The sequence below is a fragment of the Sporothrix brasiliensis genome, assembly GCF_000820605.1.
Source record: "Sporothrix brasiliensis 5110 chromosome Unknown Cont19, whole genome shotgun sequence".
NCBI classification, from domain to species: Eukaryota; Fungi; Ascomycota; class Sordariomycetes; order Ophiostomatales; family Ophiostomataceae; genus Sporothrix; species Sporothrix brasiliensis.
In genome coordinates, this window is record NW_024467138.1 from 3107635 (window position 1) to 3131247 (window position 23613).

Here is a 23613-nt window from a genome sequence, read left to right on the forward strand (position 1 = left end):
ATAAAATAAAAAAACATGTGTGCAAACATGACACGGGGAGAGGGGCCTCCTAAAAGGCGGATCGTGTGCGAACGTCCGAGATCTTGCGCTCAATCTCGCGCACCGACCGGTCCAGCTCGCCCGCAATCATCTGTTTCTTGTCGCGCGGCAGCAGATTGAACCGCTCGCACAGGTCGCCGTCAATCACGCCCTTGACCGGCACATAGTACGACCGGTACATGAGGTGGTCGCGGCCGGCCAGCGGCGCGTCTTCCTGCCGCATGTGCGTCTCCAGGTTCTGGAAAAAGTCGGCATCCTCGCGGTTGACAAACGGCACCAGCACGCCGACGGTGCCCTGCAGGCCGCTCCAGACGAGCACCTCCTGGCCGCCCACGACCAGGCTCGTCTTGCAGATGCTCATCGGCACGTCCTGTGTGTACACGTGCGCCATCAGCGCCAGGCGGTTCGGCGTGCCGTGCAGGTAGCTGCGCGCGTGCACCAGCTGCAGCTCGGACCCGGGCTCGTCGACGTCCTGGCTGACCTTGTCGGCCGCCCGCACAATCCACAGGTTGCCAAACTTGTCGCCGCCGGCCACCGTCTGGTAGTCGACCATTGTCGTGCACGTGGTCCAGCGCTTGATGGTGTCGTCGACAAACGGCAGCAGCTTGTTGACCTCGGGCTTGTACACCACGTACGTGACGCCCTCCTCCAGGTCGCCCACAATGATGCGGCTGCCCTGCGTCGCCAGAGACACAATCAGCTTGTCGGCCACCTCGCCCTGGGCCTTGCGCAGCATTTGCTTGATGCCCAGATCGTAGATCCGGAGCACCTTGCCGATGCCCACCAGCAGGCGGCCCTGGAAGGGAATCATGGCCGTCGGCGGCTCTTCCACCTTGGTCTTGTGGAGGAACTCGAGCTGCTTGCCGTCGTCGCTGATGCGGTACGCGTGGAGGTAGCCGTCGGAGAAACGGCGCGGGCTCATGACCATGTCCTTGCCCGTGCCCACGATCAGGTAGCTCTCACCGTTGCGGCTCGTGAACGGCGCGACAGCCATGCTCACCGCGGCCTCGTTGCCCTCGAGCTCAATGGTCTGCGTGACGCCCGGGTCCTCGCCGACGGGGTCAACGACGCTGATGCACGAGGCCCAGCGGCCATTGCCCCGCGGGTAGCCAAAGTCGGCCGGCGGGAGGGGCTGTGCGTTGCCGTTGGTGGCGCCTGACGCTTCCAGAAGTTGCCGCCGTAGGTCGGGAGAGAGGGTGTTGTTGTCGGATTCGATCGTGTAGAAGATGCCGAGCTCGGGATGTTTGGCGAGCCGGCGGGGGGTATATGTCAAGGGGAAGGTTTTCTGAATGAGAGGCTCGCCTAGTTTCTCAATCGAGAAGATTCTGGTTGCGTTAGTCTCTGTGCCAAGAAAAAGCAACAAGATAAAGCAGAAACAAGAAACGGGAGAGAAAGACGGCATGTCAGAAGGAACAATTGATATCAAATGATACTGAGTCCTCATGGCTATTGTATAGCGTAGGATTAATTCCCTTATTACTCATCATGATGCCAGACCAAGGAGGTCCGAGGGGTGAAAGGGCAAAACAAAATCAAAACAAAAACCAAAACGAAAACAAAAAAGGCAGGGCTGGAGAAATACTCACCGTAAAAAGTTGCCATAGATGCCAACCATGCCCTCTTCGCACTGCTCGCTGCTAAAGTTCCAGCCGAACTCGAGCTCGCCGTAGTCGAGCGGGGTCATGGCAAAGTTCTTGGCCTTGCTGTCGTCGTAGCCGAGCCAGGGACGGGAGCTGAGTGCCAGCACGCAGACCCGTCGCTGCACGGACACCGAGAACAGACGCACCTGTTTTGGGCCCAGGAAACGCTGCCGCGTGTCCGTGAGCTCGCCCGTCACTTCGTCCAGGACGGTACGCAGGTACACGCCCGAGTTGAGGCCAATGTGCAGGTACATGGCGGAGCCCCCTGCAGACGAGTCGTCCATGGCCATAATGAGCAGCGCCGAGGGCGCCGCCGTCAGTGCTTGGACGGACATGCTCTCCAGAGTCGTCTCAGGGTCGAGGCTCAAAATGCGCACGGTGCAGTCGTCGCAGCCCACGGCCAAAAAGGAACTGCGGAGACGGCCTTCGGGCACGGCACCCAGGCTCAAGCTGGTGACGGTGCCCGACATCTCCTTCTTCTCGTCGTACTCGGCGAGCGAGCCGTCGGTGTCCATCTCAAAGTAGACAATCTCCCCCGAGCTGAGGGCAACACAGACTTGCCGCTCGTTGGTTGCCGCAATGATAATGGACCGGTGCTGCGGCGCCGGCCACTCGTTGACGCGGCCGTCACGGATGTGCCGGATGCCCTTGGGGTGCACCTGGATGAGGCCGTCGTCGCCCAGCTGCTGGACAGCAAGAGTGGGAACGCCTGTGAGGAAGCCCGTGTCCCGTACCTCCTCGACGGTTTCGCCAATGCTCAGGACGAGCGTGCCGTTGTTGAACGACAGCACAATGTACGAGTCAAAATCGTCGTCCCGGCGCACCTTGGTGGTCCACACGGCCGTGGGTGTGCCGGGCAGCTGGGACGCGACAATCTCGTTCACCTCCAGGGCGTGTTTCAGCATCCGGAAGGTGCTGCGCGCGCCATTGCCGCAGACCGAGTAGATCTGTGGTGCGTCGTCCTCGGTCAAGTTGGCAATCTTGACGTCCAGCATGGGGTTGGTGGCGTCGATGCTCTCGACCAGGGCGAGGTTTTCCGCCAGCCGCGGAGAAAAGTAGACGGGCTCGTACGGCGCCTTGGGATCGGCGGGGAAGTTGTCGCTGGAGAACTCGAGCTCGTCGTCGTCGTCGCCGAGCTTCTCAAACTGGTAAAAGTGGTGGTTGCCAAACTCGCACGCAACAAACAGAAAGCCGCTCTTAAGAATGCAGAGGCTCGACGCGACGGGCACCGTGTCAAAGTACTTGATCTTGAGGCGCAGCACCTCGCCTGTCGGGTTGCCGTCGTCGTCCTCGACCATGTCCAGGGTCACCTTGAACAGGTCGCCATCCTCTGTCTGCAGGAGGAAGAAAAAGGCACCGGCATTGCCCTTGAGCTTGTGCATGACGCCCGACACAATGGTGCGCTTGCGGCTGGGGTCCTCCGTGGCACCACGTCGCCGTGGGATGGGCACGCGGAAGGCCTCTTGGTAGGAGTGGCGGTAGGTGACATTCTCTTCGCTGCAGACGAGGACGCCGCTGGGGCCGTCGTTGCCGCCGGGCACTTGGAAGAGAATCGAGGCAGTGGCATCCACGGGGTCGGACCAGCGCCGCACGACGTGGTTGAGGCCAAGGTCCAGCTCGTAGTACACCAACAGCGTCTCCGATTCGCGGTACGCCTCGCCCGTCGGGTCCTGGTCCGACTCGCTGTAGTCCATCTCCAGCGCAGCAAACACAGGGTTGGAGTAGCCGACGTCGAGTGCCACCATGGCGATGACAATGACGCCCGGCTTGTGGGCCTCGAGAGGCGAAGAGATGGTGAGCTCCGCCTGGGCATTGCGGTTCAGCACATAGACCAGCTTGTTCTTCTCGACGGCGGCGATCAAGCACGCGCGGCCCTTGGGATCGGCAGCAAGGTACTGGCCGGGCACGACGCGCCGCACGGCGGACTTGCCAAAGGTCTCGAGATGCACGCGTGAAAATCGGTTCTCGGCAGGGATGTACTCCACGATTGTGATGCGGCCCGAGTCTGTAGCCAGAATAATGTAGTCTGAGAGGCACAAAGAGGTCTCGTTAGCCAACAGTAAAAGCAAAACAACAGACGCTGTTAGGAAGGGGACACGCCCGGACGGTGTGCCGTCGGACGCGTCTAGCCAGAGACGAGACACAACATACCTTTGGAGCTTCCAGCCAGCCGAAAGGACGCGAGGGCACGGATGATGCCAAAGACGTCGTGGGCCAGCACTGTCACGACCTTGCCCTGGGCGGGCTCGGGACGCAGGAGGGCCAGACGCGAGCCGGACGCGACCAGGATCTGCTGCTCCTTGGTGCCGGAGAACTGGCCGAGGATAGCATGGCTGATCGTGGTCGGCGGCTGCAGCGTCAGCGAGTAGAGAAACATGTTCGACGTGGCGGTCGCCATGTTTGCGGATGCGGGCGCAAGCCCAGTCTATCGCCGCGCAGGGGAGGGAAGAGGCCGATCAGGGCATGGGATGGAGAGTCGGGGCCTGCGTGGGAAAGAGAGGCCACGAGGAAAGGTGGGGGGAAGCGGTAGAAAAGAGAAGAAAAGAGCGTGGAGAGAAAGAAGCCTGGATACCTAAATGGAAGAGGAAGTGCAGGCAAGAAAAAAAATCAACACAGAAACAGCTCTGGCGGGCCCCGACGTTTGGAAGCTAGGCGGGTCTCCGGGCCTCGGAACATACTATTTCCGCAGTGGCCAATCACAGAGCTTCGTGAGCTACCCCCTCCAATTGCTGCTGTAAAGGGAAGGCGGGCGGTAACGAGAATTTCTCGTTGGTAATTACAGAGTATTCTGCCGCGCCTATGGAGGGGAATGCCAGCAGCAGTTCCAGGCGTGTTTGGTGCTAACATTTTTTTAAACTGGGGCCCTCAGGCCACACGAAGAAACATACGATATCCTCTGCTTCTGCTTCCTGCGTTTGCTTTGACGACCGACGACCGACGGCTGCCCACTCCGCATTGAGTGGCCCAATCCCGACACCACCGGCTCTGCACACAAGAATGGCATCCTCCGAGCCCGCCGTCCGAGCCATGCTGTCCAATTTGTGCCGGCAATGTGCACGGGCGCCTGCCCGGCCACGGCCGCTCTCCCCTGTGAACGCCGCCCGACGTCTGCCGACCTCGGCGACGCGCGCGCGGTCCACGCTCGCTACGCCTCCGGCTGCTTCAGCCAAGGTGTCTTCGATGTCGTGTACGTCCGATTCGCGGCCGCGGTGGCGGGCCGACGCTGCCGCCTCGTCCACAGCGACGCCCCTCCACCCCACATCCGCGACGCAGAGGCGGAGGAGCTCGACGTCCGTGTTTGCGGCCAAGACCGACAACGCGCAGCAGCCCAGCGCGGCGTCTCTCGCGGCACACGAGAAGGAGAACCGGGTGCTGGCCGAGGACGACCTGTTCCACTCGTACACGAACTCGCCGATCGCCGACATGCGCAAGCGTGCCGCATTCATCAAGATGCATGCGCACTGCCCGCACCCGCACCACAAGAGCACCCACCTGCCGGCGGCCGAGCCACGGCTCAAGACGACGCTGGCGCGGTTTGAGAACGGCAGCGAACTGCCGCCGGCACACGTGGACTTTGAGTGCCCGGACTGCGGCATACCGGTGTACTGCAGCGAGGCGCACTGGATGGACGACTACGAGGCGCACCTGGAGATCTGCGACACGCTGCGGCAGATCAACGAGGACGACCACGACCTGCGGTCGGGCCGGCTGTTTCCCGAGTTCGACTACCCCGGTCCGCAGATGGAGGAGGCGCTGGTCAACATGACCAACTGGGACACGCTCATGTACACGCGCGGCTTCAACGCGATCAGCGACGACCGCAGCATGCGGCAGGTGACACGGCTGCTGACGTATCCGGTGACGATTGCGAGCGTGCTGCACGAGCTGAGCCCGTACAGCATCCGCAAGGGCGGGCAGCTGACCACGGAGGGCCTCAAGAGCTTCAGCGCGCTGCGCTACACGCTGCACCCGCCCAAGTCCGGCGAGAGCGACAGCATCAAGGGCCTGCGGCCGCAGGCCCCGGCGGTGCGCCTGTTTGTGCTGGGCGCGCGCGCCGAGTCGTCGCTGCCGCGCGACGTGTGGGTGCAGCTGGCGCACCTGTTCCCGAGCGCACGCATCCACCTCATCTTTATCGGGCCCGAGAGCATGACGAACCGCGACGACGAGTTCCCGCTGCCGCCACGCACGCCCGCGAACCCGTTCGGCGCCGTCGTGGAGGACCGCGTGTGGCCGTCGATGAAGATTAGCACGATTGTGGACTACTACCACACGGTGCACAAGACGGGGTACTTTTACCCGTACGACCCGTATTTTGACTGCTTTATGCTCTTCCACCCGGGCCTGGGCCACCCGGCGAGCTCACACGAGTGGGCGGAGACGGTGCCGCTGCTCCTGGAGACCAAGGCGCCCATCCTGGTCACGGGCTACACGCAGTACGACATGGAGCGCGACATTGAGTGGGTGAACAAGACGGCGCGCGGCGAGTTCGACCTGCTGATGCAGCCGGGCGAGAACATCTTCCGCAGCCAGCGGTGGGATCTCAACGACATGGACCCGCAGGACATTAGCTGCGGCAACTGGGGCCTGTGGGCCTTCCGCGGCAAGAGGTGAGTTGATCTGCCCGCGCGACGCTCGGAAGAAACAGACGAAATGAACACCCACTAACGAAACATGCCAATAGATACGAGGCGACGCGCAAAGAGTCGGACCAGTAGACGACACATAGACGACGCCCATGATTGATTTTCTTCCACGATACGCCGAGCCAACTCTTGCCTTTCATGTCTTTTTTCATTCTCCTCTTCTTGTCGCCTGTACAAAACTCATAGCTTTCCGTTTCCGTTGTTCAACGTCCTTCTCTCACGCTCGCATTATGCCGCATCTAAAAAATATAGACGTCGCTTTTTGTTATTGGTCTCCCGGCAGGATGCATTGGGATCGTTTGTGGGCGTTCTGATGGCTGGGTCTTTTGTCTCTTGTGTCCAACGTCCGATGTATATATCGATCGCCTTGTACATGTCCAAATTCCATCACCGCTTTACCACGACCGCGGGTCTGCATACCTAAATACGGACGCACTGCTACGCCCTCGCAGCCTATCCCCGCTTGCCAGCTGGCAGACACTCGCTTATGCAGCAGTCGATATGCAGGCACAACACGCACCAGGCAGCGTTGCGCTTGCATCTGCACGGATGCCCTGCACAGTCGCCCTGCACAGTCGCCCTGCAGGTCCAGGCCCTTGGACCGTTCCATTGTGGAAATGCCCCAGGGTGTGCATGCGGCTCTTGGACGGTGACCGGCCACGGGAGGGCCGCAGATGTGGCCGCAGATACGCAGACACCACACACGACAAATGCTCCTTTGGTTGTCACGACAACGACGACATGTCTTGGGATAGGTGTACAGAGTATCGGGGCTGAACACTCGCTGCCTGTCTGCAGAAAATCATCGTTCAAACAACTGTGCCGTCGATTCTCAAAGGCTGCAATTGGTGTTTGCATATTACTAGGAAACACCTATGTGCACCACCGAAGTCTGTAAGCGAAATAAAAGACAAAAAAGAAATGAAAAGAAAAATGTCAGCCACCTGCTATTCTGAAGGAAAGAGTTCAAGCACAGCTTGAAATAAACTCGTGAAATTGAGAAGCGAAGTGGCGATGTCAAAGAGGCGATACCTTACCTGAATAGACCCTGACGTGCAAATTTGGCGATCCCCTATAGTTATAGCAGGATATAGCAGCCTAGCAGGGAACACCCGCGCTATATAGCGGGTTGCAGCGGGCTGGCGTCACTTAGCGTCCTTCCACGGTAATACAGCGGCCCCACACCGCCTGCCGTTTTGGTACTGCTGATAAGGGCGGGAATGAACATCTGGCGATCTCCAACACGGTCTCGCTAACAGCAGCAACGGACAAGGCGACACCAAAAATAGGGGGTCCAGCGTCACGACACGGCCGCGTCCGGACCACGATCGCCTCCCTCTGCACGGCGAGGATCATCCACGACGGCAGCGACGGCCAACCGGCGCCAGGAAAGCTCGTTACCAGTGGCAGCTCGAGCGGTAGTTCGCGAGACGTCGCCTCTCAACGCAACAACAACACAACAACAGCAGCAGCAGCAGTCACAGCCACAACAATGACCGAGAAACCACCCATCTCCCAGGCACCCATGCCTGCCCCTCCGGCTGCACGCCGTGCACCGCCGCCCCTACCACGTGCGGCCGGCGTCGATCCCCTCTCCGACAAAGCGACCATCCTGCTCATCCGACGAACGCTCTGTCCAAAAGACGGGGCATCATCAACAACGGCAACCCAAGGTCTAGGCGGCGCGAGCGGCGGAGGCGGCGATGCTACACCCATCGAGGATCTCCTGCCACCCCTCACGAGCCGCAACGACGTCGATCTGCAGCTGTACGCGCTGCTGGCCGTCATTGTGCGCGAGTTTGTCCTGGCGTGGTACAGCAAGATCACGCCCGACGACGACCAGTTCGTGACAGAGCTTGTGCAGATCGTGGCACACTGCACGCGCGCCCTGGAACAGCGGCTGCGCAAGATAGACCTAGAGAGCCTGCTGTTTGACGAGCTGCCGGCGCTGCTGGGCAACCATGTGCGCGCGTACCGTGCCTCGCGGCGACCGCCCGTGCAGCCGCCCGTCGAGACGGATCCGCGGGCCGTGTACCATGCGCTGTGGCCACTGCCGGCTCTGTCCCCGGTGCCGCCGCCGCCGCCGCCAGGGGCGTCATACGTCCATCCTGCCGCAACGTCCGGGGTCAAGATCCAACTCGGCGAGGCGGATCTCCACCACCGGGAGCCGGAGGACGACAGCATCGCCCTCGAGCAGGCCACCAACGAGGCAGCATACCGCCAGCTGCTGGTCCGCGGCCTGCTGGCCGTGCTCCTTCCGACTGAGGATCTCGAGAACGAGTGCTTGACCTCGCTCGTCACCCAGATCTTTGCCGAGCTGATTGTGGGCAACGTGCTGGCGCGGCGCGTGGCCGAGCCGTGGATGATGTATGAGATTGTCGGCTTGGTGGCCCGGATTGTGCGCGAGAAGATGGACGGCGACGACAACGACCCGAAACGGCTCGCCAAAAAGCGGCGGGCGGCCGCCAAGCTGCAGAAGCAAACACACTCGTCGTCGTCATCGTCATCGTCATCGTCATCGACATCGACATCGACATCGACATCGACATCGACATCGTCCGGCAACTGGTTCACGACGACGGCCGCGCCGGTCTTTTGGTCCGTCCTCAAGATCGGCATGGCGCTGTTTGCATCACTGCGTTTCCTCCTGACAAGCATCACGCTATCGCGCTCGCTGCCCATGCGCGGCATTGTCGTGGCAAAAGTCAAAGAGTCCGTGGCAGAGAGCAGCGGCAAAGACGGCTTCCTCGACGTCAAGGTCGCGCCGTCGTCCGCGTCCATCTACTCGGTCGCCACGTCCGTCGCCGGGACCGACGAGCCCGTCGTGCCTGTGCTGGCCTTTAGTCTCTGGACCACCATCTCCAACATTGTGCAGCTCGATGTGCGCATGCCCTGGCTCTACGGCGGGCTGTCCATGCTGCAGTGGCTGGCCATGGCTGGACCAGGACGCATTGCCGCCCTCAACGGCCCTCTTGACCGGTAAGATGACTTTTTATTTTTATTTTTATTTTCTGGCATTGTTTATTCTTGTCTCTCCACGCCCATGGCCCGTCATTCTCTTGCTGTTCATTTCCCGTCTCTCGTTAGGACGTTCTCCAGCGGGCCTGCTCTGCGCGTCCTCTCATCGCTCTCCATTGCCTTCTTCTCATCACCTCCTCCGTGCGTCCCTCTGCGCCTCCACCTGGATGCCCTGTCCCCGAGGCACTCTTCTCGTTTCGGATACATTCAAAGACTCAAAGACGGCCAGCGTCGCATTTTGCTTACCCCCTCCCTCTGCTCCCCTAGTCGCGATTCCCCATTCATTCCGCATACACGGCAGGTCACTGGACTTTATTGTCTCCGTGCCACTGTGCCACTGTGCCACTGTGACCTTTTTTTTTTTGCTGCTTCTGGCCCTTTGCATACGAATGTCTTTGCTGCGTTCACGCCTCCCCCTTTTCACTTGCTTCTGGTCGTTTCTGGTTTGTATTCCTTTGCTTCCGCTTCACCTCCATTGGCTTCAATGCTACACTTTCTGGGATACGAACTATGCTATGACAAAAGAAATGCCAAGACGGTCAACACAGCAAAGAGTGTTGTAGGGTTGCAAATGTGCTCTGCGGCTGGATATTGCTTACCGACGGCCCTTGTCCAGTGGTTCTGGCCTTGTTTGTCTCTTCCGACAGAAGACAGCAAAAAGAAAGCACAATATGCTTCCCGTCACTTCACATACATCGTATATCTCTCTCCACACACACTACACGCGCCGCTCAATCGAGACCAAGTCCGTCCAGGCGCGTTTCCGCGGGCCGCGTCTATTTCTTTCTGTCTCCCTTGCCTTTTCAATTTTTTCTCTTTTCGTCTGGTTCTTCCTATTTCAGTAAAATATGGCTGGAGAATAGGTTTGATCCTCTGCCCTTCCCCTTTTATTTTTATTTTTATTTATCGTCATCCGCTTTTCATCTCCTTTTTGTCAATCCCCCGTTCGGGGCATTCCCCAGTTCTTTGAATTCTCCGGCACCGGTCGAATAGCTTCCATCTTAGCCCCTCTTGTCCCCTTGTTGGTGGTTGGCTTTCCGTCCAATAAACGTCCAAAAGTGCTTCTCTGGCCTCCTATTGCACAGAATTCAACCGCGCCAACATCCACCAATGCACCTTAATTACGCGCCCGGTGATCATAAGTCACTCCCCTCACTCCCGGCGCGCAGATTCCTCTCGTCGTCATCGCCGTTCGTTGGATTCTATGCGGCCCTCAATCTGCTCACAGAAGATCACCGCGTCTCTGTCTAGCTCCTTCTGTCAATGTTCACAACTCGCACCTCATGATGCCCTTGAATGGTTCCCCCTTCTCGAGCCAGCGCTAGGGAGTGGCAAAAACGACCGATCGCTTCGTTCCGTTCCCTCTTTCGCGGCCGTTCAGGTCAAAAAGCAGATCCTGCACTCGCTCCTGCGTTCCTACTTCCCTAGCTCCTTTTTTGACTTGTTTTGTCAACCGTCTACGAGAGGAAGGACGAACGACGTTGAGCCCACGTGCTCATTTGTTTTGCAGTCTTCTCTCTCTTTGTGCCGTCCATGGTTGTTCACATTCACACACCCTTCTCGCCCTTACCTGCTTTCCTGTCCGGGTCTAGTTTCTGGCTGCTTTGTTTCTCGCCGAATCGACCTCTGCTGTGCTCTCCCCTCTTCTCCACCACCCTCTCGCTTGGTTGTCCACATCCCCTCCACGACGATATTGGTTGGTGTGGGCTACAGCGGACGTACCGGTGTCAAAGGGTGAAGATTGGGCGACGATGCTGGTAGAGGTACTTTGCAAAATGCAAATGGAAGGCAGCCAAAGCAGGCAAACGAGAATGACAACCACACATCACCACCTCCTGAAGACATCCTATCACTTTTTGGTACTATGTTCTCAGCGGCCCTTTTTCTTCTTTGGGCCGACCGGTCCCCTATAGGCCCGAGGCTTGATGGGAAGAGGCCAAACAGACGCAAGACAGGCCTCACACCAGCAACATACATACACACATGCACCCACATGCAACCACTATATCAGTTTCCCCAAGCACTGCAAACAAAACAGAGCTCCTAGGCACCCAGAATTCAAACGCACGTACCCCAAGACGCAACAGCGCAGGCTGTACCATCCCTGCCGGCTTGTTTTACTCCCTTCGCCTCCTTTGTTTCGTTTAATTCTGCCATATTTTTATTTTCGTTTTTCTGGATTCACTTGCAAGTGCTATCATTTTTGTTTGTTTCATCCCTCTGTCGTGCCGTCAACCCAGAAGGGATATTTCTATGAGGAAAAAAAATCACATTGGATTACAGCGGGATGGAAATAGCTCTCTTGCCCTGCTATTTCCTGTTTTATTTTTACTCCCTTGCCGCGGCATCCTGGAGGAAAATTAGACAATGCCCTCGCCTCTCGTTTGTCTCTTACACACATCCCTTCAACATCATGACCCCTTCCTGAAATACTGCAGTACCTGTGACCCCCACGCGGTATCCAAAGGCAAAATCAAATAAGAGAGAGAAAACGACGAAAAAAAAAGTGCATCTGGATGAAGTACACATTTTAGATGTCATCACCTTGACAGCCACTGTTTATCATAATCCTATTCGAGATTGCCGTTATCTCGTTTTCGTTCTCTTTGGACATCCGCGTTACTAACTTTTCCCAGCCTCTTCTCTCACTATATTCACAAGTACGCACTGGAACCTGCACTCCTCCCCAACTTGCTGCGCTCAATCCGGGGCGCCATCTTTCCAGGCAACAAGTTTGGCGCCACGCCGCCCACACTCGTCGCGCCTGCCAACGAGGAAGAACTTGCCTCTCTAAAACGGCGCACCGCCGAGGCCGTGTACGCCGTCTGGAGCGACAAAAAGAAGCCCAGCGAGGCCGTCCTGGCTGAGATTGAGGGTGGATTGCTCAACGTTTTCGACGACGCCTACTGCAATAAGCACCTATTGTACGGCATCCTCGAGGCCATTTTCGTGCGTTTGGTGCCTGAGCTCGCTGAAACAGGTGTCCTCGGCTTGTGGGAAGAACGGCTGAGCTAAGGGGTTCACCATGTTTTCTGTCCCGTGTCCATACTTATTGATACAGCCTGTAGCCCCTAATTTCTTCCCTATTATAGACCCCAACGTTTTGAGCTTGAATATACAATGATACCCTTTTCTTCTGATTTTACTGTCTTGTCGTATCCTATCGTATTTGACTGCTATGTTCTCGGTGTTTCCTCTATTGTATGTAGTATCATGAGACAAATTCACGTTCGCCTTTGAGTTATTTACAAGGAGCAAGTTGTTTTTGCAAATAGCCGCCCAAGAGCTTTTTTTTGTTATTATTCTGGTTTTTCTGTGCTTTGCATGTCTTTTTTTGGTGTTGGTTGGTAGTTTTTTCTGTAGTTGCGTGCGTACGATGTTAGTCTCATGTCCGTCTTTTGACTTTTGATCACTTGTCTTGGTGTGATGAAGCAGAAGACAAAATAAGACAACCAAAAAAACGGGGAATGAAAGAGATAGTGACAAACGGTGATCATGGGAAGGATGCGAAGGTGGACGAGGTCAAGCAAAAGTCCAAAATACTCCGTCAACCATCCTTGTCATGAGTTCCACCTGTCTCTCACCCCCCTTGGCCACCCAACAAAACAAAGAAGAAAAAGAAAGTGACAATAAATGACAATTGCCGTCCCAGAACGATAAGATTAAAAAGAAACAAATCAGAGGAGGAGAAAATAACAAGGGAAATGGGGATAGGGGAAGAAAAGCAAAACCACTAAGAAATATTAGCCAAACAAAATCCACAAAAAGGACTCTGCAAGTCCCCTGGGTCCTCATCCTCTTGGACAACTTGGTTCCCCCATATGTCTTTTAAAAAATCCAATCAGCGTTCGTCCCGTTTTCTCCCGTTCCCATCCAAAAAGAAGACATGTAGGTATGGTTGTTGAGTCGGACGCGTGTCCAAAGTTGAAGTGTTTCCTCTTTCTCTAGCCACCGGACTTGCGTCCTCAGCTCGGCGAGAGAATACCTGTAAAAGCTGCCCAACCGGAGGCGAAACAAAAATACATAAAAAAAAAAAAAAAAACAGGTAAAACAACATGATAGATCAATAGACAAACAATGAAACGCGAGGAAGGCAGAGAGAAAGGGGGAAAGTGACGAAGCAGAACATAAGGATGTATGCGTTCAAGCCATGTGGTAGAGTGAATCCATCAGAGCTCATGGGGTGCCGTGGCCAACATGCATGCTGAATTTCCTTCGTTCGAATGTGATATGTACCGTCAACCGAAGCACTAACTCCAAATGCTACAGTATCCATATATGCTGTTTCCTTGCACTCAGCCAAAAACATTAAAGGAGCAGAAAATGAGAAATGGGAAAGAAAAAAAAGGAAAAAAGAACAGTAAAACTCCAAAATTCGGAAACAGAAGCCGTGATCGCGTGAGCGGGGAGAGATCTTCCTTAGTAAATAACTGTGGATGGCTATCCCAAAGAATGTGTGTAGATGGAAGAAGGCGGTGGGTATAAGTGGAAGCGTGGGCGTATTGATCGTTTTGTTTCCATAACAGATCGTTGTAATATAGAAGAGCAGTTTGAGAGTATTGTGGTCAGCTAGGGACAAACGGCCTGGCCAGTGAGAACAGACAACAAAGCAAAAAGGGGGCTGTGTTGAATGTGGAGAGGGTGTAAATTGTCCACGACTGGCTGGCGGGCGCTGCCTCTGACTGCCCACAGTTGAGGGAGGATTATGGAGCTCCAAAAGTGGAAATGATCATGGAAATAACGTGAGAAGCAGCAACAAAGAACGGGAAGAAGAAGGAGAGAAAAACAATAACAAGAAAAGAAAAGAAGCTAGGGGGACACGAAGAGCGAAACCCCCTGGGGCAGCAAAGCCTGTCGGATCAATGTTAAGCAGCGAGGGCGGATTCCAGCTTCGTATGGTGTACATCGTTGGTCATCTCGCCTTCGCCCTCGGGAATCCGGGACAAGCCGCCCATTCCTCCACCCCCATGGCCCTTGTTCGTTGCTTGCAGGCGCAGTTTTTCAATGAGGCGAGACACGGCCACGTAGTCGGTCTGGTCGAACGCACTAGGCACGTGCTGGATAAAGTTCAAGAGCGTGTCAGCTGCGCGGCGAGCATCGTCTTGCGTGGGTGAGCTAGGAGACGATCCGCCCCCACCACTGCTGCCGCCAGTGTTCATAGGCACACCCAGGACAGTCGAGCCGCCAAGACCGCCCGCCGACCGCGAGCCGCTTTGGAAGAGGCTGTTGCTGCTGTTGCTCCGCCGAAGCTGAGGGGACACAACCGTACTGTCGATGCCGTAAGAAGGTGCTGAGATGTCAGTCATGGGCGAGTCGACGGCTGACGAAGGAGCGGTCGATGGCAGATGGTGCTGATGCTGGAACTTGGGCGTCATCGATTCGCCAGTGGTCTCAGACACCATGGCGTCGTTGTTGTGCTGCTGGTGTTGGCCTTGGACGTGGTTCATGTACTCCAGGTTCAGGGCTGGAAGTGTCTGGCTGCGTGGGCGCTGGAAATTGGCGCTTCCGGGTGGTGCCATCGGGTCGCTGGTCAAGAAAGACCCAACATTTGAATCCGGTGAGAACGTAAATGGCACCGTCGGGCTCAGGGCGCTACCTGAAAAGGACGACACGGGAGTCTCCGTAAACACACTTGAAAGTGACGTCGTGCTCTGGTTGTTGCCATGCTTGTAGGCCGCCATGCCGCTCATACCGAGGCCCATGCCTATGCTGTTCCCCAGGCTACCAGAATGGGTAATCTGGTTGGTTTGTCCGCTGCTTCCAATTCCGTTGGATTGGCCAGCACCAAAGTTGATAAATTGTCCGACAGCAGGCGGCCCAGCACTGTCGGCGTTGCGCTCTTCGTCGCTGCGGCTGGCCGACAAGGGCGATGCTGAAGGGTGACGCGTCTCCGGCGACAAGGGTGAGTCAACGCTTGTCGGTTCCATGGAGACGAGAGACGGCGACCCGATCATGCCGGTGGACTTGGAGCCTCTGCGCTTGTCAGGAATATTGGTCTCCGATGCACGCCGAACCAGTCGTCCGGTACCAATGCCGTTCTTCTGTTTGAATTTTTCCAGCCAAGTGTTGCTGGTGGACTTGAGAACAGCGTCCGAGCTGCCTGTGTTTGTTGCGAAGAACCGAAACTTCTCCTTGATGTCGGCATCCGTGACAGGCACGCCGGTCTTTTGTGCGTTGCGCACCCAGTTTGACAGCGCCCGCTCAATGTCGGGAAACTTGCTCTTGGGTTTTTTGGAACCAGGAGACTTGTCTTTGACAAGGTACTTTTCCTTGTTTCGCAAAACTTTGGAAACAGTGCTGCGACATTTTGTAAGTGACCACAATCAAGAAAGCCAAATATATATATATAATAAAATAAACACAGGACGAATTTACTCACCTGCGCTCGACGCCAAAGATATTACCAATCTCGGACTGCTTCACGCCCGGATTGGCCTCGGCGTACTCGCACATTCTCCGGCGGTCATCATCGGTCAGCATCTTCCGAGGACCGGTCCGCCCGGAAGACTCGTTCAACTTTGTCTTTAGCGGAGGTGGCGGCGGCCGGGACGGCCCGTTGCGGGGCACAACATTGTTCATCGGCGGCGAATTGTAGCTTCCGGGGTTTGTCAGCATGCTCGGCCATGTGGGGTTGGACGGAACGGTCAGCATAGGCAGTTGCGGCAGCTGGTGGTGGTGATGCGATGTGGCCTGGCCCATTGACAGTGGCGGATGTTGTTGCTGCAGTTTCTGCTGCTGGGGTTGGTGCAGCTGGTCCTGTTCGTGCTTCATCTGCGGAGAGTCACGCGGCTGCAACGGTGGCGGCATTCGGTGCAGAGGATCATGCGGCAAGTCAAGAGACGTAATGGGTGGCATGTAGACGAAGTCCGAGTTGGCAAATCCGGCCATCGTGGCCTGTGGGTAGCCGTTCATATTGTCCCAACTGCTGCTGTCGTACTGGTTGGTCTCCGAGGAAAGTTGGGCTTCCGAGTCCACGCCTGTCGAGGCCATGAAGGTGCTATGCATAGTCTCGTTGCGTTGTTTTCCGTCGGTTCGGTGATTCTGGCTGTGCGAATTGTGCAAAGTTGAATTGGATAAGCCGCGTTGCACTTTCCAATCGAATAAGATGGCGACAGCAAGAACGACCCATCCGAGGTAAACAACACGAGATGTACAAATAGTAACGATAGTTGCAAACGCAAAAGATTCGTCAGAAACTACCAACTTCAATGAAAAAGAGATCTGTTGGTTTTGTAGCGGCGAAGCGTGATGCGATTTGCTTTCGTTTGGATATTTGATGGTCGTCTCAACTCATGAAGTCCCAGGAGTTGGTCGGGCGACGATAGTTCTTCTGTGATAGTAGTCGTGCTACTCACGGGAAGATCTAGCAGACGAGATGCACGTTTTACCCACTGGGGCCGGTGTAGTTGTCATGGACAGGTGGACGACATGCATGGTTCAGGTCACAGGCCGTCGTCGTTCTCGTCCTCGAAAGAGTTGCCAACACAGCTGGCGGGTTGCAGTGTCGATGTCCAAAGCTGTGATGTGTGCTTATTCGAGAGAGAGCAATATCGAAGGGAAAATAAAAACAGAAGATAAAATAAATAAAAGGTAGATGGATGTTTCCCGTGCAGGAATAGGCAATGTAGGGTGTGGGTAGACGGTCTCTTTTCTATTCTGGTGGAAGACCCCCCTGAAGAGTGAAGGTACAATGCGGGCTCAGAACTCGTCACTTCTGCAAGAGGGAAGTGGAGTGAGTTTTCGACGGGGGTAATCTGTGTGAGAGGCAAGGGAAGACAAGGGAAGGGGGGACAACAACGGTGTACGGTCCTTGGTGAACGGTTTTGACGGACGTCACCTCCTCGTCGAATCTTGAGGGTCACGTTTCGCTCGTGCTAGTTTACTGGTCCCTTTCTGAGGAATCTTCCGTTTGTTTCTGCAAATGTCGTTGTTTATTTGTAACTGCTGTTGTGTTTTCGTGGGTTGTTGTTTGAACGATCGAACCGAGCAACCCTCTCTCTCTCATGATCACCAGCAGATTCTTCTACTGTACTGTGCCTCCGGAGTTTCGTGCTTATAGTCTCGGGATTGCACACAAAGCAGGAATAGCATCAAGCCAAAATAAAAGCGCAGATAATGGAAAATCGGCAAAGTACGTGAAAATATGAGCACCAGCTGTCAAACAAGAGAGAGGGCGAAAAGCCGTCATCTGTGCCGGTTGCGCAAATCGAAATGCTGGAATTGTGTCGGCGGCGGGCGCGGATAGGAGAACCACAATGCGTTAATATCGACCGACGAGACAGGCCGAACCTATCAACGACGGAAGACGACCGGTCCTGCGAGGTTGAAAATATTTGTATGCGACGGACGGTCTCAAATGTCAATATGAATAGATGCGAGACCCAGTTGGAGGAGGTGCAGAGCCCAAGCGAGAAGCACGCTTTTGTAAGGGTGAGAATAGGATATGTGAACGGCTATGCACCATATATATTCATATGAACACAAAAGCACACAAAAGAAGACGAAAATCACCACCAAGGGACCGGAGAGTCTAGCTTTCAATGATACATTCTGAAGGGGGGTGGAGGGACGGCAAGAGGGACAACAATGGGGGGCCAGTTGAGAAAAGGGCCACCACAAATAAACAACCAAAGAGCAGGGGAGTGCGCCTGTCAAAAGAAAGAGGGGGGGTGTGGACGAAAGGTGGTGTACGGATATGACCAAAAGGCTATTCAAGTATTTTACTCGAACAGGGGTTGAAGCCGCAGGGGAGCATACCGACGGCCAGTACATCGTATGAAAGTACATGGCAGTAGGGTATTGTTTTTCTGTGTAATAGAGAAGCCAAAGAAGTGAAATATAAAAACAGTTTCAAAGTTTTTGCAATGAGGCTTAGAAACAAACAGTCTCAGTTGAGGCAGAAAAGTGAAAACTTTCAACGTGGACCAGGGGGCAGATGGGATGGATGGCTGTTGGAGGGGAATGGTTGCGTTGCGAGGAGGGGGCCGAGGACGATCGAGGCTAATTAATGAAGCCGTTTGTCATAACGGGTGTCGACAGAAAGGTGAAAACCCATTTTGCTCCGGGTGAGACAATGACTGCAGAAAGAGTGCTCGGGTGCTTCTCACTTATTCCCCCCCATCCACCATCCTGAGGCAATGCATTACTGCCAGCTGGCCCAGCCTCGGATATCTTGAATACCATCACTCTCTTTGTCAAAAAATAAAAATAAAAATAAAAATAAAGTCGGAAAAGCGAACGACGGAAGTAGGATAATCCCCAAAAAACTAGAGAGTGAAATGCCATGTAGCGGTGAAAAATTGAGGCGGCACCAAACAGCGTTTTGTCTCTGGAGAATGGCCTCCACGATAAGGCTATTACGCACGAACCGTAAGCACGCTCTCCGATGTTGGGTGGTGCAGATGAGCACGGTATTGTGCGGCGGTAAAAGGCTTCAGACAACGGCAAGGACAGGCTTGGACGCACGAAAACTTCGTTGGTCCTATCCCGGGGTACATACGAAAGCCCCCAGAATAAACGAAACAGTTCAACGGCCCAGCCTGCTGCTGGTCGTGTTGTGCAGATCGGGGGGACACGCCGCCGCACTACATCTGCTGGGACTGTATGAGGTAGAGGATCGAATATCCACCTCCGTTTGCCGTTGCAAGCCATGGCTAGGGCTGTCCATGTTTTCATTGTGTTCGTCGATTTGCTGCGCTTTTCATACAAGCACTTTATCTGAAAGTCAACTCGATAAAGGGAGATAAATGACGGGACCGCGAACAGGCGGCCAGAGGTTCGAGCTTGCTCACACTATGAGTAACAACGAGAATGGAGAGAGGCGCGAAAGATAATTCTCTCATAGGCAATCTATTGATAGTGGGCTGGTCTAGTTAGCTTCTGGTGAACAGAGACCGACGCGGCCGAGATGTGTGGCCTGGCCCTGAATGAACGCCGTGAGAAAAGCGACGAGGGGTTTCCCTCCCTGCTGCAAGCCCGATTTGAACAGCATCCTTCTGTGAATTGCTCCTCGCTTCCCGAGCCTGGTTAGTGGACTGTGCGCGTCGGCGAAGAGGGGAGAAGGAGGGATGGGGACTGGCAGGTGTGGCCGCTTGTGTGGGTCTCGAGGTCGAGTATGGAGTAGAGTATGATTCCTTGTCTGGCCGCTGGTCTTTATCATCTGTAATAAAATTTTGACTTGGGGTGGTTGCTTTGCGTTTGGCCACACCGGTGGCTTCATCGTATTCTACCCAACAATGGTGTCCAGTCTTGAAGGAGCGCATTGATCACTCGCTCTGTGCTTGCACAAGATCTTGGAGTATTGTAGCTCTAGAAAGTAGACGCAAGTCTGTACTCCGTAACTCAGATACCGCCATGAGGAGTTGAAGTGACAAGCGACTTGGAGATTCCGTCAACTGAGCCTCCTTCTCGTGTCCAGCGCGCTTTAGCGCTCATTCCAGTCCTGAACGGCAGCCCAGGTTGGAAGAGATGGACGCTATTGGAAATGTGCTGTGCCCCTGAGGAACCAGCCGATAGTCTTTAATATCCGCTCAGCAGCCGTTGCTTCTACAGCGGCAAAAGGGACGATGGTGCCTTTTCTCTAACCGTCTGTGTATGCGTACACACGTGCGGAGAGAAACGAACAGGGCGCACAGGTGAGCGGAGGAACTTGGCAAAAGTAACAGCCCCCCTCCCTTGTCTTCAAGATAAAATTCGCTGAATCCCTGGCCGAGTCGACCTAGCCCGCTTCCCTTGGACAAACCTGCAGCTTTTCCGGGTGACTGCCGGGGTAGGTGGTCACTAGATGGTTGAGCTGACAAGGATGGCGGGCAAACCTAGACGAAGATCATGCAAAGGCTGAGGAGCCGAAATTTTTGCATTTTTATTTATTTTGGTCAGAGGGCTGCACCTTTTAGTGAAAAGACGATACGACACACCCTTTGTGGCTTGTGGTGGATAATGGAGGGACAAGAACAAATCCAGACGCGACTTGATGTTTGCATAATGAAGCCATTAGCAAACACAGATGAAGAAAATGGTATACCAGCAACAAGAAAAGCTAGAATCAAGCTTACCGTACACCTGATGTTAGTTTCAATGTGTTCATGGTCTTAATGCTAAATAGTAAACATAAGAGGCAGCACCGTTTTGCGGTCGGCCAAGGCTTTGCAAAGCAGGGCCGTTGTCAACTTGCAAGGTCTAAGAGATCAGCGTCCGTATTTTCTTTGCCTGTCCTTGGGCGGTAAACAGGTGGAAGGAGACGCTCAGTGTTTTTTTTGGGTACTTAAAACACTCGTTTTCGTGCAAAACGGATGGCAACAGCAACTGTACAACTATGCAACACTTGACTTGTTCGCAGCCTCTTCACTGGAATACCGTTCGTACTTACATAAACAAAAGAGCCTGCATACGTAACACTGCATGGCATACTCTGTACGAGGCACAGATTAAGCTTTTGGGCCTCGACCTTCTGCAAATAAACCTTTATGCGGAGATATGGTGCCTCGGCAGCTCGGGAAGAGCCTTAAGCAGATCAATGAACAGTTTCAAAATAAAGCCGTAAGATGTGTCCGAGCTGCGGAAAGTGTTCAGATTATTGACGGCGCGTTTGGGACGTGAGTCCTACAGCTTCTCTCCGGCATGACCTGAGCCGTTTTCCTTAATGAGAAACGAGTATCGCACGGAGTAAGCTGAGAAAAACAGACACCATGGTAAAGAGAATGGAATGGGGCCTCACCTGGTGCTCTCAGCAATGGTTGGCTGGTCTGAGCCCCCCCTGCACACAGTGGGCTTTGCCGCCCCACGAGCAAAAGCCGATCAGTGGCAGTCTAGATGGCCATGCATGTCGTTTCAGTGAGATACGATAAAGGAAACAGTATGGCGATTCTTATTAGCTGCCCCTGGCCTGCCCGCTGTCCAGTAACAATCGAGGTCCTAAGGACACAGTCAGTGTGATGCCGTCTTATCCACTTAAAAAGGATAAGAAATGAGGAAAAGAGGCATAACAAGCCAATCCAACACTGAGAAAATAGCAAAGAATACATTTGGATAGAAGCGGCCCACTGGCGTTCGTAGCCAACAGAAAGCCTCAGACGTTAGCTCAGTGCTGTCATTGGGTATATTTTTCGTCTTAAATACGAAAAGCGAAACCTGCAGAAATTGGACTAGAAGAGCAACCAGGGTGGTCGAATTGTCCGCTGCTGAAAATTCTCCGTTGTAGACGAGGGTGCCTGTGGTCGACTTTCGGAGGCCCGAGTGTTGGAGTGAAAGAAAAATAGTATTATAACAGAGTAAATGAGAAAAGACACCGAGTGTCTGACGGCCGTTCGTTTACAAAAGTATTTCTGACAAGCTGCGTCCCTACGTCGGTCAAGTTCGCGATCTTTGATGTTGTCATATCAAGCCAGTCGTTGTTTGTCTACCCGGGGGGATGGTTGCTTACAATTCTTACTGGGACACGATGATGGTTAATTCTGGGAGGTCGAGTCTTCCGGATCGGGGTAGCAAAGATTAAACGGGCATCTTGAGATGCGTAGGAAGCCTCCATAAATGGCAGGTTATGCCTCACCTCCCACAGTCGTTAAATGGAAAGATGCTGTGAAATTGCTACATACGAAGTTATGCTTCGTAGAGTCTGTACGCCATATTAGTGGGTGTTGGTCAGCATGAGCTGCGACTCTCCCGTCACCCGTGGCGTCCACGCCAGGCATGGGTCTGCAACGGGTCTGCGCGATCTGTCACGATGGCTGGCCTGGGGATCGCTTACCCCATGTATTAATTTGACCACATGATAGAAAGTAGGTAAGGATATTTGTTGTTCTCCTTCGACGCCCTCGTAGGTAAAGCAACGAGCCCGTATGAAGAATCAGCTTCGTACACGAATGACATGGCTGCGGGCCATGGTGCGGACCATGCTGCAGACGGTCATATGCCAAACATCGTCTGCGTACTGCGAGTGGTCGACCCTTTTGATGAAGCTGCAAATCCTTCTTCTTGCTCGTCCCTTTCTGTTGATTTGCGCCACTCCTTGTTGCCGCACGCGCACACGTGCGACATATCCTATATCGTATAATCATTGTCTCGAGTCCGATTTGCTGAGTAAAAGCGAATGGGGAGCAGCACGCGATCTCGCATTATGTCGCTTTGCGGAGAAGCAAGGTCAGGCTTAACCATAAAAGCAAGCTCTATCTTGGGAGCGAATACAGAATCAAGTAAAGGCCTTGATGGGGATGTGCTTGAACACGACCAGCTGAAAGAGAATCGAGGATAGGAGGGCGGACGGGCCAACTGTTGACCCCTGCGAACCACACGAAAAGAGTATAGAGTACCGAACAGATGTCTGTGTCGGCTCTTGGAACGGCCATGTGAAGTGCAAAAAATTGTACGTCGATTGCACCTCGATTATATGTCGTAGTATGCCCTAACTCGTACGCGAAATGGGAAGCTGACTGGTCGTCCCCTTGCTGCGTCGCTTTATTTTCGCTTTATTTATTTTTCTCGGCATGGCTTTCTATGCCGCGTCGACCGCAGAAAGCAACGAGGTGGATTGACCGGTCCAACAGTGTCTATCTCTATTTCGTTCGTGGTTGCACGTCGTACTGAGTAGTCGTATTGAGTGCGCCGCATGCACAGTCGAAGCGAGTCGGGGCAAAGAGCGACAACGGCGACCTCGAACACCAGCGGGGACACACAAGGGGACCTCCAAATGAGTGTGAGATTAAGGGCTGGAAGTCAAGCGTGGACCGGAGGTAAATAGGCAGGTATCGGAAGCGAAAGGCTCGTTTCGTCTTGTCCCCTCCACTTCATTCCCATATTATTCGTCTGCTTTGTGGCTGTCGGCTTCGCACACAACTGTGTGATATGGCAGGTATCTATCAACCGCCGTGACTGTCATATCGGGGAATCCTAGACAACTGAAAGCAGGAATAGCCTAGGCGAGGGGGGCGTTGGGAGACAAATGAGGAGAAATGAATGGTATTGGCAAGCAAGTAAAGTGCGTCGAATCGTGCAGGCCGGTCGCGGAAGGCGGGAAATGCAGCGAAGGCAAAAAGAGGGCGAAGAACGAGAAGTACGACGGCGGTCATTATCATAGCCCCGGGGGTTGTCATGTACTGTGGACAGCCGGTTGTTGGGAGAGTTCGACATGTCTGTACATTGACCACACTCCGAGCTCCGTAGTCGTACATCGTAGACAGTTTGCATGAAGTAGGGGCAGGGGTGAAGAACCAGGGGAATGTTTGTGTTGCATCTGTGCTCAAGTATCGAAAGCGAAGTATTTGGCAGAAAGTAGTAGC

General features: G+C 54.5%; 5 protein-coding genes across 5 annotated transcripts; 3 read left to right on the top strand and 2 right to left on the bottom strand.

Moving 5' to 3' along the window:
- Positions 1-49: 49 nt before the first annotated feature.
- SPBR_00062 (splicing factor 3B subunit 3) lies at positions 50-4077 on the bottom strand (the record flags this gene model as incomplete). Its single annotated transcript, XM_040758382.1, has 3 exons — positions 50-1364; positions 1626-3705; positions 3831-4077. 3 exons carry the CDS (start codon positions 4075-4077, stop codon positions 50-52), a joined length of 3642 nt encoding a protein of 1213 aa, XP_040618660.1.
- A 599-nt stretch (positions 4078-4676) lies between these two features.
- On the top strand, positions 4677-6394 carry SPBR_00456 (uncharacterized protein; the record flags this gene model as incomplete). Its single annotated transcript, XM_040758775.1, has 2 exons — positions 4677-6286; positions 6361-6394. The coding sequence occupies 2 exons, from the start codon at positions 4677-4679 to the stop codon at positions 6392-6394; spliced, it is 1644 nt and encodes a 547-aa protein (XP_040618661.1).
- Positions 6395-7814: 1420 nt separating this feature from the next.
- On the top strand, positions 7815-9305 carry SPBR_00561 (pxa domain containing protein; the record flags this gene model as incomplete). Its single annotated transcript, XM_040758880.1, has 1 exon — positions 7815-9305. One exon carries the CDS (start codon positions 7815-7817, stop codon positions 9303-9305), a length of 1491 nt encoding a protein of 496 aa, XP_040618662.1.
- Positions 9306-11856: 2551 nt separating this feature from the next.
- SPBR_01078 (uncharacterized protein) lies at positions 11857-12355 on the top strand (the record flags this gene model as incomplete). Its single annotated transcript, XM_040759396.1, has 2 exons — positions 11857-11861; positions 11977-12355. The coding sequence occupies 2 exons, from the start codon at positions 11857-11859 to the stop codon at positions 12353-12355; spliced, it is 384 nt and encodes a 127-aa protein (XP_040618663.1).
- A 1850-nt stretch (positions 12356-14205) lies between these two features.
- On the bottom strand, positions 14206-16345 carry SPBR_00313 (uncharacterized protein; the record flags this gene model as incomplete). The annotated part of the gene is made up of 2 exons (XM_040758632.1): positions 14206-15637; positions 15720-16345. 2 exons carry the CDS (start codon positions 16343-16345, stop codon positions 14206-14208), a joined length of 2058 nt encoding a protein of 685 aa, XP_040618664.1.
- Between the last annotated feature and the right edge of the window lie 7268 nt (positions 16346-23613).